Raw genomic sequence first — 18,002 nt, forward strand, 5'->3', positions numbered from 1 at the left:
TACATTTCTCAGAAATGAGATGAGTGAAACCTCAATAATTTCTCATTGGTGTAATCTCACTAATCAAGAAATTGGTGATTCTAATATTCCAAATCCTCAATTTCGCTGTTGTGGTACAAGATGTTTACGTAAGTGCAACATGTAATTTTGGATTAGACCTTGATAATGATGTGATGTTGATGATTTATGATGCCCACGGATGTTCATGTCCTTGTCAACAGAACATAACCGATTTTAATTTCCTTCGGATTATTCAAATTTTCAAGAGGAAGGAAGTGATGACCGAAATTCTTCAAATCAAGTTGCCCAATGATGCTAGCATCGCAGATTCAACACAGTGAAGTAGGCCTACTAAGACACTATGTTGGAAAATTTGGTTCCCGACTGGTGCGTAGCGTATCCATTCCTGGAATATACTTGTTTGTCACCCAATTTAGAAATTCTGCAATAATTTCTCTTTATCTACTGTTCCCCTATAATGCTTAGATTTTGTTTAAGATGGCTTACACCGATTATGCTAGCAGGTAAGACAATCTGTTTGTGAATTACCCGGCATGTTTGCTTGAAAATTATCCACATTCCAGAACAAATTACATTTCTGTGACTTCCTCAAGCAATATAATTGTTCTCGTGTACAGTAAAAGCAGTGTTCACACCATATAGGGGAGATGTGGTACCGATGGATCACTGGGACCGAAAATACTTTGAAAATTCTCTATGATAATTCCATGATTACACTCCGTGAACTTGTCTACAATTGCATGCTGGCAACATCTTTCCCCACATACAAAAAAATTCGACGTGCGCGAACTATGGGGTCTCTCACAGATGTTTTTTGTTTTGGGGAGTGTAAACTAAATTTATATCGACATATACATTTTTCTCTGTAACCTTCAACACGAACAAACCAGCATTCATTTTTATTGTGAAGTCTAGGGCTTGTATCAGGCTATATAATGGAACCTACTATTTTTTTTAGTACTTTCCTTGAGTGGAATTTTTTTGATTCATGTACAAAATTAGTAGGGTGGGGACCGATGATACAATAGCCAAATCAAGCAAAATAATCAAGCATACTAATCATGAAACAAATGAAACATGACTACGTACAGAAAATCTTTATGTAATGATTGCATATGATGTTTTATCGCTATAACGAGGTCTTTGGAAGTCACACTGACGATTTTCGGGCAATATGTATGTACCCTCAAATTTATAAGTCCGAGCCTAAATCGAAACGTGATTTTATGAAACATTTGAGTCAATATTTAATCTATATTTTGACGGTTGCGACCGAAAATTCTTCTTTGGCTTGCTGTAGCTTAGATTATAATACTGAGCAAGAAAAGTTGTGACATCTGAGTATTTTAGGGTATATGTGTCATAGGTCCCTGGGTCGTGTGCCATTGGACCCACCGGGTTGGGACCGATGACACGTTCGAGCAACAAATTTGAAACGTCCATAAATATTCTTTGAAAAGACGGATATTCACGTATATGTGCGCGATAGGTAGAGCTTGTATCAAAGTGCTGAGCCAGCAAAAGATCTGCTGTTTTCGGCTGAACATTTTGGGGCCAGCGATCATTTTCCAATTTTTGATCCATCGGTACCACATCTCCCCTATCCGGTTCTAAAGTCATGAAGTATACAGCTACATTTAGATTGTGAAATTCATGAAATTTCTAAATCCACATTGGGCGAAGTAGGTCGAGTTGTGTAATACGGCGATGCAAATGAATTAACTGCTTGATCTACATATTATTTCTATCATCGTGGAGTGTTAATAGAACGGATTCACTCACTTGAGCTTTTCTGCATCTACAATATAGCTATTTGTAAAGTCAACTTCATCAAACGCAAGGGCAGGCTGGTTCCGTAACATAAAATCATCGTCTGCTTCTCCGTTGTAATTTCCACAAAGTCCTAAAATGACAGGTTAGGACAGGTGACTTTCGTTTGCTACAAAAAATGCAACAATCAGGTATCTGTCTGCACGGATGTCAATAGGCAAATGAATTGTAATGAGGTGATTAAATGTACTCTGATTGTGTGCGCAATTCAACTAACTGCCCTTTATTTCCTTTACAGTCGCATTATCTGTGAGATTATTCGAGTGGCCTGATAAGATAACTTTGATTATCACTAATTTATTGCTCTTTCTTCACTTATGTAGATCAATATTGGTATTGATAATTGGCAAAACGAGTTGATAGGCGGGTGATAAATATTATTATCCGTAATTTGAAATTCTGGAGAATCCATCACAAAATTGATTGGAAGATTTGTGTGCAATACGTTACATCAACGATCGTAATTAAATATAGTTACGAGCATGGCAAGGGATATACCATCGCAAGAAAAACCTGGATATTCAAGACTCAACGACAACATTCATCCGACATTTATTATACTCACCATTTACACTTCCCTTGTAGCTATTGGGCAATTGCACAGAAAGGGCTGCGTCATCCACAAAGATTTTAATTCCGAAGGAAAGCGTGATGGACAGTCCTTTCCCACTTTTTTCAACTCTTAAACCATCTTTAACTCTGATGGGCAGATTTGCTTGCACCTCATTTACCTGAGAATTCAAAAATAATCATTAGGCCTACCTCCTCAAAGATTTGATTAATGGTATGCAGGTCATCTAATCTTGCTTAAACCAGATAAACTGCAATAATACTGCTTTATACAAGATTTTCTTACGTATATGTGATTAATTCCTCCTGCATTTTTTATCGTTACTTTGTTTCCAAGAGCTTCGGCTTCAATTACAGATATTTTGACGTTGTTGGGCCTCGACAAGGTTTCTTCGTTTGAAAACTGAAAATAGAGTTGAAGGCGATGACATTGAAAATGAACAGTACTATGTTACATATTTGCTAGCATATACTAAGCAATCCGCTCAGAATTCCATTCCATGTGTAGGCTACTACAGTTCAATGATTAAGGATATTATGACTCTAACGGAGGATTGCGAGAAGCTAGCACTGATGAGTAATACGTGAAATAGGACACATTGTACTACTAAAGCCACAACCGCCTTTTCGAACTTTCGGAAATGCATCCATTAAAGGACACGTATATCAATATAATAACATGTTGGAAGAGTGATTATGCATATTACACTCGATCAGTGCTCAAGAATTCATCATAACAGGGTCTTAAAAATGCAATAGTGACTTCATTTCGTGATTTAATCATCTCTTATCAAAATATCTCTTCATCTATACCAGTGGTTCTCAACCTGGGGGGCGTGAAAGCATCTGAAGGGGGGCTCGAAGAAGCGGTCAACTGATAAAAAAATTCGTGCTCTGCGCGATTTACCTCCAATTCACGCGTGTTTCTCTATATATAGACCGAATTTCATATTTTTCAATTCTTTCATCAACACTCAACAGTCATAACCTTCCATGCCATCAAAAAAATCTGTTGCGGTTGCTGGCATCCCGGTTGGATTTTGTGATATGACGATAAGGGGGCGCGAAATTTTTCACTATTATAAAGGGGGGCGTGTCTGAAAAAAGGTTGAGAACCACTGATCTATACTGTATGTATATACAGCAGTCTACTCACACATAGTATATAATACCATACACATTTTTGCAACTCACCGTCACGTTGAACGGTACAAGGCCAACAGCATGAGCGGACGTGGTCCCCACGAGAAGATACTTGCACCTCCCATAGAAGTCAAACCTCGATTTATCGAATGTGATGAAATGTGAACCACTCACGACGGTACAAAAGTCGGTGGCTGTTACGAAAGAAGTATCAAGTTGAATTACGCGTGAACCATACCACATCACTCCGCCGGACTATTGCAGTAGGCTAGTTTAGTCGTACGCGGTTCCACACTGTATTTTGTGAATAGAGAGCGAAATCTGCAGTCAGCAGGTCGTCTCGAAACAACCAAACAACTTGACTGTTTATGTGACTGGTAAATTTATGCTTTCATCGTAACGCAATCCATTTGTCTTATTGAGTATTTTCTTTCGCTCAAATGACGACCTCCTGCATTTCAAGTACGGCATCCCAGGGATTGTCATACAAGCTTCTATTGCGATGATATGAAATGGGCAGATATGAGAACCGAATCCAAATAAAACTCATGTAGTTTATTTCATACTATTTGCGTTGAACGTTAAGACATGCCGTGCTCTCGCACTACACATCATGTATTTCGAATTCATAAATCATTTAAGCACAAATCTCCCTACCTTTTGGCACTTCCACGGTTATGCACACTTGGTCGGATAGTACGCTGAAAGTAACGAGCATGTAATAATTGTCAGATTTTGTGAAAACTTCGCAAAGGACTCACTCATCGGAACTTCTCGCCGCGACGCAAATCAGGTTGGATCCATCCTGATCTAAAGTTGGTGTCCAGTTAATCTCTGTTGTGTAAACGCCGTCGTTTTCGACGATGGGCGATTTTCTGACACCGATAGGCGCGATCAAAACATATTCTTCGATGCTGGAATGTGAAACTCCAAGTCATGAAGATGTCATTCCCGTATTACCGCAGACCTTTATATAATCTCGCGAACGACAACATATCTATAGTCTCGAACAAAACGAGCAGGACCAGTAAAGTCGTAATTCGTAAATACCACATACGATAAGAAGATGTCAACTATTGCAACAACAGTAGAGTGATGAACTCTTGACCAGCGTGAAAGGTTACTTTTCAGGCGCGTGGAGTATACTCGAAAACAATCAATTTGCTATAAGTGGAAAGACGTTTTCATCCCTCAAGAGGGCTATTTCTGAATGCAAATGTTGTTGCTGCAAAACTGATCATCTGCGGCGTCAATCACAAACCTACATTAAGTATATCTCACATTTTACTGGCCATCGTCACGAACCGGAAATCGTTATCAATTCAATTTCGATAATAATAGATTGGTATACTGGATTCAAATTAACAATTATCGCACAATTAAAGCGGACCTTCAAGGTTGCCTTCTCGCTTATTTGAGTCCGACAATTACCTTCAAGGTGCCTACCTGCTTGTGATATTACAGGGCGAACTTGCCACCGTAAATGTAAAGTTCTTGTCCACTCGAACCGTGACGGGATTGTTCGGGGAAATAGAGGCTTCAATTACCGGCTTGTCCGCACAGTTAGCTGGTGGAACTTTAACTAAAATGCACAATTATTTCGAATGATAATAATTATTTACAATGTTGCAATCGATATTCTATCGTGAAAAATCATGCATTGACAACTTTAGACAAAATAATATTGCACCTCATTTTCCCATAGCATAAATACCACCGATGCATTGACTCGTGTGGCAAGGAATGTTCTGCTTCACTCACGTATAACTAGAAACTGGATTGGGACGGCGCTCAAAGGATCCCTCGTGGCGAATGACTTCTTCCCCATTGTGATGACCGATTTCGGAAAATCTTCCACCATCAACGCTACCGGTACTTTTCCAGTCGTGTTGGACACCGGGTTGTAATGCAGCAAACAGTTCTCCTAGAAACGATCAGAAAGGTGTTTTGAGTAGAAATATTTGTCTGTAATTCAGCGGAATATTACTGCTGCAAAATGGCGATAAATGTTTTTCATAATTTCTACATTTCTGCCTTAATCCTAACCGGGTGCTTATATATTTATAAATTGTTATAACATGATATTTTACGACGCCGTATGTAGCACAATGGCAGGGTCAAGCGAGTAATTGGTTTTCATGCATCAACATACTTCGCGTGGTTTACTTGGAGAGGTGTCTAAAATTCGCTACTATATTTAGCGACGTTTAAAATCTTGTAAAGGATTTAGATGTGCCGGGATAATTACACGGACAGGGTCTGGCAACCGGATATGATAACCTGGTAATCACGTCTCGGCAATAGGAAAAACGAAGACATATCGCATGCTGCAGAAGTATATTTACCGTATCTAACGTGAATTCCGAAAATAGATTGCATATTGTCCCGCATTCTCCTTCATGCTTTCCAAGTCTGCATGTTATCCTGTCGCCATCGATATCCCTCACTGCCAGATCTATTACGTCGGGCACTCCCGACCGTAAACTGAAAGACAATATCAATTGATCCTGTATTCATGAGCGATGTCCTTTCTGACTAATTGATATCACAACATATATTTATCTTAGGGTTACCATACGTCGTCGTTTAAGAGGATTTGTCCTCTTTTTCGACTTTTTTGAAAGTGTCCTCGGAGGACGCCCAAATGTCCTCTTTTTTGAGAAATTGTCAGGGTGCATGGTAAAATTCGACTGACATACAGTAAATCATCACTGAAGTGACGCTCCGGCGGCTATTTGGGGAGCCGGGCCGGAAAGTCGGCCTCTTTTTTAGTGAACCAACGGATAATGTGAAAGAAGAACCGTAATTCGGGAGTTGCGCCGGAAAGTTGACCTTTTTTGTTTTAGTCAACCGACCACGAAGTGGAAAAAAAAAATTCAGGATTTTCCGGTATTGCAAGTCTGAAAATTTTGAAAAAGTGTCCTCTCTTCAAATTCCCAACATATGGTAACCCTAATTTATCTGGAATTGATGGTTGTGTGATTTGCTGTCGATGAGGTTAGACCCAATGAATATAGTAAGGTTTATTTTTGCTTTCTGTTGTGCTTTCATTGGTCCGAAATCGCACTAAGTTTCCAAACATAAACGGAATCTCGTATTGATAATACCACTATAAACTTTTCCATATTGCTGCAATTTGAAATAATCATGGCAGAAATAAAATGATTATCAGCTTTATGTCGACAATAGTCGCCCGACTGAATATTTCGCATTCAAGCTAAGTAAGTGCTATTGTTAGTTAGTTTTAGGTATCCCAAGTATTCACATGATGAGATTTTGTAATTGCGTTGAATTTGATCGACTATGCGTTTGCGAACTTTGTACATCATGCGCTCAGACCTGGCACAGAGATTCTGTACTGCGTTTAGTAATTTCAGCGTGTGGAGTGTGGACATTCGCCTTAATCTTCGTATTTTGTCGCGACACTAAATGTAGGTTTGATTGCATTCCGATCCGTTGATATGCCATTCATCGAGAGCAATCACAAGTTTAATGAGACGATTCCTTTGTCACGTTTCCCGAAATTGCCGCAATGTCATATTTTGACAGCGAAAACAACGGCGCATTGTTCCCGCCGTGATTAACACGCGCGATCATTCATTCAGCACTTCTGCTTACTGTCATGACGGTTTGTCGCGATTGACATTTCATTTTTCATAATCACTGGAAGTTCTGGATCGATTTCAAATCGAACGAACCTGTATCCTCTCTGGCGACAAGATATATTCATACGTCACAGTGCCATAAATTAGTCGATAATTACGTTCTCCGCTAACTGGTAAATTAGTTAATCGTGCTCTTGAAGTATCGCAGTGCGAACTTGATAATCAAATACGGCTTGTTCTCTGAGAACTGTGTCCGACCAAACTGTGAATTTACCTACACTACACAGTCCGCAACTTCCGTCATGCACGGAATTATGTGGAAATGAAAACATGTGATTTCAAAGAGATCCGTTGTCCCGGCTATCACGTTTTTGGCCGAGTGGACGGATGCAACAGTGATGGATTATTGTTTCCGCCGTGTTTTCGGAATGCTTCAATTACTTACGTTATCATGGGCGCCATTGCCGTCACCGGCGACGAGTTTGGACGGCCGATATCTGACCGAATGCCAAGGTTCACAGTTGTCGTCAAGGCCCATTCTCCTCCAGCCCCCACCACCAAATCGGTAAGCCAACAGCATTCCATGTACCTGGAATGATACGCGGCATCGTACGATTTGATCTGTAAAATCGCAGCGAAACTTACGATATTTCGATCGGACCGTCGTCTTGGAATACGTATTTGAAAGTATTGCTGCCGTACATCCAATCATTACCCGAGCTGTATTCGGTACACTTTTCTCCTAGAAAATAGAGCTTATTTAGAGCTTTGGGAGATATAGTCTAGTCTTGACACCTTAAACTTTCAGTGTCTGCTTACAATTAATTGGGACGATGCCATACTATATATCATTTTTGTGTCATATTTCAGCGTCAATACCTATCAATTTAGGTCGCGGCTGTACGGAAACGTGTTATAGTAGCGCTCCTAACCAAGGATCGATGTTTCGCATACATCAAGACTAGCCTAAGGTCTAATATTATAACAACTCTGGATGCGAAAGTACAACGTACGCTGCCAGGTGTAAATTGTTTTGGATGATTTCCTGTATATTCTGAAGCATGGTTGGACGTGATACAGGCGTTTGATTGATGGAATGTTTATATCGTCAAACCAGAGTTCATTCTCGTGATTTGGAAATGAAATACTACTTCTCCGTGAATGCCGCTGATAACCAAAAGTTTGATTACAATTGCAATTCAATGTAACACTTGAAAAGGATCATTTTTGATGAGACCATGCTTCGCGCACCGTCCAAACTATCGGAATATATATTTAACATATAAAATATACATTCCATATTCGGTATTTTGTCAAGAATGATTCTGAATTTACGATACTAGTTTCACGAGGCCGCCCCTTACGGGGATTTGACTGATTATGACTGTTTGGATTTCAATATCAGTCTATCAGATTACTTTTGTATACAACAAGCCTTCCTAACTAATACTCTGCATACTTAGCATTAATTAACATGAAAATCTTTTCAAGGTGACAAATTCCAGATTGCGTGCCGCATATGCTACGCTAGTCGTAATTGCAGCTTGGATGTAACAGCCATCGAAATCAACACGCTATATTACTCACGTTGAAACATTAATCGACATAGCCGACTGAAATGAATATATTGATAAATTAAAATGGGTGATAATTTTATTTGTCTCTGAAAGTACTCCTCGATTTTCATTGTACATATTTTTGACCGATTACCTTTCACCAATCAATGTACCGGCATGTAATTGATCGGGGAATCTCCTGTATATTAATCAATGGTTTCTTGCAGACTGTAGTTACTCGATTTTTGATTGCTGGTTCCTGGGTTCTAGTCGCACTTGTGTTATCATCTTGAGCCATGAGATTTAATGTCGGATAACTCTGGAAAGGCGAAGTTATGGTGTGATACTCACGTGTTGAGGCTACCACGCCATCGCAGCCGTACATGCAAAACCACCTTGCGTCTTCCCCTACTAGCGTACCGAATGATATCGCTTTTTCGTCGCATGATATCCGCGATAACCTCCATCCGAGTTTAAAAGTAAATATAACCTGTAAAACAGCGATCGAAAACAGTCCTTATGACGTACGTACAATGGACAATCTGGTACATCGTTTGTAATAAACGTACAGTGGTACATATATATTGCTGATAAGTATTTTCGGATATTTTACAGCCATTAAAGTGACAAACGACCTGTAAGGGACCTATCACTTTCTTAAATACACTCCAATTTCTTTATTTTTAATTCAAAGTAATGTAGCTGTTGGGTTCAGTCGTTTATATCAAAGATCATGAACCGAATATCAAGTTCAGTCCGGTAGTCGTATGATGAGGCCTTTGAGATCTATAACGAAATTACCTATTCGCTAACAATAGTTACAAGAAGGCCATCAATGGCATTAATACATTTATACCGCATTCCGGACACTCTTACTATTAAAAAAGCTAGTAGAGTAATGTTATGGACAGTAAATGACTTTCAGCCGGCGGTATTAACCGATGATTAAAGTCGACTAATCCTGGAATTACCAAATTTATTCATATTATCACTCTTGTGATTTTTCTAGAATGCTGGTCGTACGAGTTGCAGAGGATAACAAATTCGATCATTTTTTTCCTATGTCAATAGGTTGGGTTTGTTATTTGCAGGCTTTGTCACAAAACTCGGTGTTGTTGATTCGACCGACAACGACACTTCGCTGTAATAAATGTTCGATCTGACGTGATCGTGAAAATTATATGATTTTCTATTCTTCCGTGATGGATCGTTTGCGAGACAATAATTTAAGAGAACATGCTTTTGGGCGATCCGTAAGTTTCCAATATATACATCTTTTACTCCGGGATTCTTCGTGACAGAGTCATAGCGGTGAAATAGATGATACCACCATGTTGCGACATTGTATCGAGTATATTTACTTCGTTCATGAGAGATTAAATCTGAGTTCTGGTTCGAGATGGAACAATCGGACACCCATTATAACCGTTTCATAGTATTATTCTACGACGATAATACTGCGTTTCGTGTCGCCCGTGCTTAGGTTAGCGATCCAATCTTCAAAGTCGGTTTCGATCCTACCAAAGAGTTGCGACGGTCGTGAAATAAATAGAGCATAATTTGACCACGTATAATACTATATTTATATACATCCGGAAATCGCAAATTGGATGGGTACGAGGAGAGTACATTTGTAGCAATTACCAGACTTTACTGTTCTCCTGTTGCGATATTGCAAATGCAAATACATTACATATTTATAATACGCAATTGGATATCATGGGCAGGTCATTTAGTCCGTTTGGCATTCTTGAAGTTTTACCTGGTTTAATCAGCTAGTATTTTAAGTGTTTTAATATCGCGATTACAGATGTCCTTTTATAGATGCTTGTGCGTGGGTCTACATGCCTGATTGGAATCGCTGGCCTTTTTGTCTGATATATCAGGTGAGCAGCGATGATTTTCCAAGTTAAAGTAATTTGATAAAAAATAATTAAAAAATAGAATATAGTGTGAGCACAGGACACTGATTCCACACAGGTCTACATGAAATATAAATATGTACGTACATTGACTTACTGATTGTGGGATAAACTTGAACACGAGCAATTGAACAAGATTCATCCATCCTATACCGGCAATTATGTTTATTGTAAAATCAAAACTTGATAGCGATTGCAGACCTACATTTCCGCTAATGCCGCTGCCAACAGGACAATGCATTTATTGATGAGCACGATCGCATTGTGATTCACTTATAACAGAAAATAAATGCATCGCGTCTAGTCTATCAGTTCATACCTCTTTATAAGTTAATGAAAAACTGTCGCTTGGTTTCCAAGATATAGTTCCGCCCCGGAAATGCGTCGCTTGAACATTCCCTGATCCATCTCCAATCAGGCAGAGAATAATATATAAAAAAGTAACAAAAGGCAGGGCCTGATACGCGGCCTTCCTCGAATTCATGCCTTGAATGCGGTGGTGAATGTCTGTTTCCGATTGCTCACAGTATAAATATGAAAAAGTTTACATATATAGGTAACGTGATCGAATCACGGCATAAAAATCTGTGTACAGATGCAGTTGGTGTTACTGAATCTGCTGTACATGATAACTTACACATCTGCGAATAATATATCTCAGCACATTACGTATATCGGCGGCGTGATAGTTTGTGATACGATTGCTGGTATACAATGTTCTAGTTGCTGACAATCACCCCTGACGAGAGTCATCCTGAAATATTCGGATTTATTTCAATATGAATATAATGATCAATTGTATATCGAAGTTGTGGCAAAACCAGTGATATTTCGCAGAGTTTACATCTAGTTACCTATTGAGTCTCTAAAATAGTTTTTATATCCTGATAATTCGCCTGTGTGGTTCACCCTTTTGATGATAAATCATATATCCCTCTACCATTGTGGCTGGTTTTTTCATTAGATCATCTGCAAATGCGTTTACTCCAATCCTCCACACCACAGTGCCGACTGGTGGTAATGCTAAACAGAGGACACACTCATCATATCTCTTTCGCAAACTTCATAATTCACTGAACGAAGCAAGACAATGTCCACGAATTTGGTGGATTTTACGAGACTTTGTCATGTTTTACATGTTTACGTAAACACGAGACTATCAAATCGCACATTGATATATGATACCTGAGCATTGCGTGCACTATCTTGTACAGATCTACATTTACGTATGAAGTCGCGTGCGTCTACTGTATACATCGTACTAGATGCACGCTATAAATTTGTCAATACTTCATGCGAGCATACGACACCTCTCTGTCTAAGCTCCAGTATTTTACCCATATCTCGAAGCCTCAACCTTTTGGCCAAGAACGCATCTTAGATGGATATCATAGTTATGGCTCAATTTGTATAGCCTGCGGCAGCTGTTTCTTTGTACGCACAAATCAGATCACTCCTTTATTAATAATCTCGATTTTTACCTAAATGTCACGCAAATGACGTAGGTACATTTTGACACGTACTCCAGTGCCAATCATGCTGATAGCTAATGACTCGTTCGGAATGAGTGTAGTAGCACCACCTACATAGCAGGCGAAAAGTTATGTTTTTCTTTTTTCTTGTGGCACCTTATATACCACTCGCTATACACTATTCACGTCATGCGAAAAAAAACGTTTTCGTGAAAACAATATGTCGGAATTAGGACAATACCTGTTGGTTACATTAGGACCATACCCGCATGGTTACATACTACTATGATTTTACGATCAGCTCTTCTACTGACAATACAATGTATGAGATATAGTTATGCAGTACAATGGTGGTAACGATTAACGAACCTTGGGTCCGGCCGGAATTTTGATTCGACTCCGAATCTATAGTAGCATTGTCATCTCGCTGATTAGTCGCGGGGATCATTCGGCCCGATTTAAGCTCGAAATATTAAAAAAAAAATGGATCCCGAACTCAAATAACCCGAACCGAAGTCCGCCTCTACTAGTAATATGAGGACTTGACTCTTCTGTAGACTATGCAGCCGCAGATGATACCAATATTATGGCTATTTCTTATTTGGATGTATGCGTGCCAAGTATAAATATGGGAGTGGAAATCGCAATGTCAATCTTCTGGCAAAGCTATAGTCGATTTCCCGACTATCATCGAAAAATCGTAGTTATTTAGTCACGAGCTCGGTAATTGCGCGAAATTAATTTTTTGTTATCTCGATATGATATAGAAGCGAAACTTGCATTGGAATAAAGCTAATCCGCAGTCAAATAAGATTCTTCCAAATCTGATTTATTTACCGCAGCAAAGCGGCAATTGCTATAAAACCTGTCTTATCTCATCTTTTTAACGCATGCTGTACTGCTTGTTATCGCTGTTACGACTCAGGATTACAGCCCTGTTGTATTCTTCTCGCGAAATGGTGCCTTATGAGCGTAGTCTCACCCCCCCCCCCCCCTTCGGAACGAAACGCCCGCGTAGTAATAACCCCGTAGTATCCATAAATGAGGATTGGGTGGCATCGAATATTCGAGAGTTGTAACAAATAACAATTTCGCATTGCTACATTTTCTATTCGACTGATATCAAAATTAATTTCTCATTTCTATCGTCCCTTTTCATATGTCTCCCTACTGATATAGCCGATGGAAAATCTCTGCGTGAAATGCGTAAATGTAGCAGTCTCAAGATATTATATATTGCTTGTGGCAAATTATAATTCTTTTACACATCGCAATGATTTTGAATGTATATTGTATATACTGCGACGCGTTATTTCCGATTTTAGTGGTGCGTTATTTGAGATTTTAGTCTGACTCTTGTCGCGATTTCCAGTACATTCAAAGCGCAATTGCATGTTCCTTGTGTACAGTCGATCTCTTAGATCGAATGTCTTTTTACATGCTGTTTAAAAGACTATACACCTGTCGGAAATTCGGAAATTTGCACGTTTCGCATATTAAATGTATAATTATTCTCAAATTTATATCTTGACTCACTCTGCAACATACGGAAGGCGTGAATACATCCAATGATGTCACAAGTCTAATTTCGCTAAACACATAATCGGTCAATCTGGCTCTTTGCAACAGCATATTCACAAATCCACGATCTGTAATCTTGTCGAGCGAATAATAGCTGGAAAGGGCAGTTTAATTGCAACGAAGCAGACTTCAAATCGTCAATTTGTTGCGTATATTTACCGCCTGAAACCGACATTCCTGTTTGATTAGTCTCGCTGTTGCGACGCCGACAACCAATTATTACGAATCGAACTTTTTGATTTTGGTCCGATACATCTGCCATTTTCAGCGCAGGAAGTTTCGACCGCATTGCTAAATGTTCAGTGAACGTGGAGTCGTATACACATATGGAGAGATTACTGGCCGTTTCTCCCCTTCTAGATAACCCGAAGTTCAATTTAGAGTCGCATATCTCTATCAGTCACTTTTTCATATCTATGATTCCATGTCGGACATACGAAATATTGATTTCATTATTGCTGTAATATTCTATTTCGATCAGTTGTATAATCGACGTCGATAGACCCGGGAACTGTGTTTATCAATGAAATGATACCTCAAAAATCTCCTTTGTCGGTTACAATTGGTATGCATATGCTAAATTTCGAAATTTTGGTCATTCATTTCATCAAGACTGTTGAGAACTCTAAATGACACGCGATTCCAATGCCCTAACGGCTTCGTCATGTCTATTATGCTGTCAAGCCCCGTGAAAACTGGACATAGCGTCTACAATGCAGTTCCGGACGTATGAACTGAACAATATGCTTGGGGCCGGCAACCTTTTGTGTGCAGCAAGCCAAAATGTCAAGAAATGTCAAATTATTACCAGCTTGAGTGTCAAACATCCAATTTAACAATATTTAACGTTTCAAGCAAGGAATGCCAATACTGTTTTTCTGCAGCTGGCAATTGCATCCGTTACGCCAGTGATTCTTGAATTATTGGTCGCGAAGGGAATAAGTTTTGGTCGCTATCGCTTACATGTACGTAATATTTGCAGAATTTATTTTCAGTCGCGAAATGATCGATCTTCTGTGGTTGATTTAGTCGTTTCCAAGTCCACTGTGTTCGGTACCATATCCAAGGGAGTAAAGTGACAAGCCAACCAGTGCTGTTACGATGATATGGTCTGATGATGAAAAATGTGCCCACCCCTATGCAATTCAAGTCAGTTTAGTGTCACATTAAGGGTCGTCTGACACTAGATTCGTCTGCAAAGGACGCGGTAAAGCGGTGAAGATTGTTGTTGCTTCAGATATATTGGAATCGCTTGGACAGCAGACGAAGCTAAAAGAATACATCCTTCCGAGAGACGAACACGATTCCAAAATTCGTATTTCGACACGGGGCTCATTATTTTCCTCGGCGGGTCTCATTTATTATACGAGCGGGTCAAGCTGCGTGCGCTGGACTATTCGGCGCTGGTCACTTCGGTACCTTGACAGTAAATAGACATATCAATGTCGAACGTTTTGGCCAGCATGCGGAGGTTATTTTGTTTCAAGGTTTTAACGCCGCCATGGTCGCATGTTGTCAGAAACTTTATGTCTAGAGCGTGTTTTATTTAGCGTGAAAATGCCCAGCGCAAGAATGCAGGTTCATATTATAGTTGCACTCCCGTAGGCTGCACAGTTAACACTCCTAGACTAAAGCATCCAAACGGTTTCATACGATATTCGGTTCACGTTCTTTCTACTGCCCTAATACGGTTGATTCATTTCTGTACATTATGCATATTTTTTAAATACATTTTTTATATAGATATATATTTATTTATTTATTTGGGGTTCCCACATTATAATCAAGACAGCAGGTTGCAATAAATCCGCGCGAAGTGCGGCAAAAAATTTCTAAGATAAGTAAAATCTGCCTAAAATTTTAAGTCGATTTACGAAATAATTTTGGATCGCCTACGAGCTTTGTTCATTTTGAAAACTTCTGCTTCACTTTTTGCAAATGGTGTCAATATGTCGTTTGCGTAAAATCATTTGGCGTGCAATGAAAAATCATCTCGCGTGCCGGAGGTTGCCGAGCCCCGAGCTATATAGTGGTTGAGCTTACTCCAACGACGTATATCACAATTCATTCCGCAATTCATCCGTAGTTTCTACCAGCTGCCCCATTACTTGCGTACTCGAAACACCATTTTCTGATTTCTTATGATCGGTGGTTTGGTGGATTGGTTTCAAAATAGAAACTGACACGATACGTAAAGGATGCCATTCGCTTGTTTATTTGTTACATATTTAAATAATTTCAAAACACCACATGACTGCGATTTAATGTAAAGATGGTAAGGATTCAAACCGATTTGAATGGAGTCAAACCACATATGAGATAAGGGATGTGGCATGTTATCAATATCCGACATGAGTAAGTCAGATCGTGGCTCAGTAATCCGTAGCAGTGCGGAGCGGATCGATAAATTCTCTGGTCCGGCTCCGATCCGGATGCCCAATTCTCTGGTCCGGCTCCGGCCAAAAATGAAAAAGTCCGGTCAGAAATCCGGCCCTTCACGGTACGGGGGTTCCGTGAATTGATAAATATGCCTCGTTTATGTTCGCAATGGCTTGGCGGTTACTTGCGTGTGGTTGGTTGGTAGTTATTTAGTTATAAAAGTCATGCTTATCCATAGAGATTCTGGCCGTGTCAAAAAGGTAGTGATCCAGCTCCGATCCGGCTCCGGCCGTAACAGAAAAAGTAGTGATCCGGCTCCGATCCGGTCCGGTCAGAATTGTAAAAATCCGACCGGATATCCAATACGGCTCCGGTCCATGCTCCGCACTAATCTGTAGCGCAGACTAGTATTGTCACCCTGTTTTGTTTCTGAAATACGGGCTCGGGCACTTTGAACCTTCTTGGCCCGCATCTGCATCGCTATTCGCTACCAGCAACTTGATTGCATCTTCGCTGTTTTGTACTTTGCTTATCCTTTCCGTGGTTTATTCATTTACGAAGTAAAATACCTGTTTTCTGTCTGCTCAATTTGGACTTTCCATATGAATGTCGTCCTTTGGTGGCGCAAGAGCACCAACAACAATTCAAGTTGTGATAGTGCAAATCAAATTTAGGATACCACCAGGGTTGTGCTTAAAACAAAAATCAATTTGAAAGAAACATGCTTAAAACAAGGGCCTTGTTTAAAACATGTTTTTATTGTTTTTCTTTCCGAGTCATGACGTAACGAATATTCATTTGTGACGTCATAGTGAATTGATATTCACAGTTGACAATATAGGGCAGGGGTTCTCAACTTCCCTTGTATAACGGGCCGCATTTTAACAGCAAAAGACGCTGCGGGCCGCAGAACAATGTTACCTTGTATTCATGGGCTACTATTAAATTTAGGCTATTGTAGCCTATTTACCAGTCGTATACCGGCATTTATAGTACATTTTTATGCATTATCAAGTAATAATGGAAAGCGTTCGTAAGTTTGCAGCTGCTGCTTGTGAGAATATGTATCTTCTAGCGGCGCATGTAAATCGATTTACATCCCTTCATGGAGCGTTCATTACATTCGTTGTCAAGTCGGTATATATGCAACTTCAAATCCTTCCACCAGAGAGCCGAACTCTCTGTTTCAATGCGTGGGCGAGCAAGTATAAAATTACTATAACTTTTGCGTTACAGAGACCATTATCACATTGAGCTCTGAGTGATATGAGAAGACGTCTGGTGTTTGGGGGCATTTCCGAACAAACCAATCAACCTTTTTCCTTTCCGTTCATGCCTGGGGCCCTGTACCAATAGTTACAAAAGTCAGCTTTGTCAAGTTGATATTTTTCGCTGGTCCCCTCCCCACGTTTGCCCAGCCAGCATTTCTCTGCATTTGTCCACTCTGATAAAAATTCAACCAGATATAATTAGTTATACAATGTCGGTGGATTCATCTCAGGCTGTATAAAAGTAGTCTACGCAGCAACGTGTTTCAGAACAGGCGATAAGAGATTGACTGATATTGATGTTACTCGTCTGGTCAGGATTGAATCAGACGATTGTATCTTCGAAATTTGTCAGGTGATGTTGTCCTTGCTGCTAAGTTCCGGAAACAGCAAATATTCGCAAAGTATGTTACGATTTTATTGAAATCACACCTTCTATATCAGATTTCTTTGGTTTAGCTATATTCGAAGCAATTTTAAACGATGCTTCTGTAACGTCGTCGGCAATCTCAACAGCCGTTCGCAGTGAGTCAAACACTCTCTAAAAGTGTAGGCCTACTAGCGGGATTCTCTTGAACCAGAGTCCAGCCGAATAACGATTCAAAACAATAACAATCTGAAGTGGAGCATATATCAAGAAACGAGAACACATTGA

At 39.7% G+C, this 18,002-nt stretch overlaps 1 protein-coding gene across 1 annotated transcript in view; it reads right to left on the reverse strand.

The window, feature by feature from the left end:
- The window catches only part of LOC145441772 (IgGFc-binding protein-like), a 52,014-nt gene extending 40,754 nt beyond the window's left edge, over positions 1-11,260 (reverse strand). Inside the window, exons 1-13 of the mRNA XM_080319714.1 lie at positions 10,967-11,260; positions 9,077-9,215; positions 7,815-7,911; positions 7,615-7,758; positions 5,910-6,048; positions 5,326-5,488; positions 5,011-5,146; positions 4,326-4,478; positions 4,222-4,265; positions 3,616-3,758; positions 2,708-2,824; positions 2,417-2,582; positions 1,804-1,924 (exon numbers count right to left, since the gene is read on the reverse strand). Coding sequence (XP_080175840.1) covers positions 1,804-1,924; positions 2,417-2,582; positions 2,708-2,824; positions 3,616-3,758; positions 4,222-4,265; positions 4,326-4,478; positions 5,011-5,146; positions 5,326-5,488; positions 5,910-6,048; positions 7,615-7,758; positions 7,815-7,911; positions 9,077-9,215; positions 10,967-11,131 — 1,727 coding nt within the window. The 5' untranslated portion in view covers positions 11,132-11,260. The remainder of the gene's footprint in view (positions 1-1,803; positions 1,925-2,416; positions 2,583-2,707; positions 2,825-3,615; positions 3,759-4,221; positions 4,266-4,325; positions 4,479-5,010; positions 5,147-5,325; positions 5,489-5,909; positions 6,049-7,614; positions 7,759-7,814; positions 7,912-9,076; positions 9,216-10,966) is intronic.
- Between the last annotated feature and the right edge of the window lie 6,742 nt (positions 11,261-18,002).

Source organism: Botryllus schlosseri, chromosome 6 (assembly GCF_051294905.1).
Source record: "Botryllus schlosseri isolate E-star chromosome 6, Bs_hap1, whole genome shotgun sequence".
NCBI classification, from domain to species: Eukaryota; Metazoa; Chordata; class Ascidiacea; order Stolidobranchia; family Styelidae; genus Botryllus; species Botryllus schlosseri.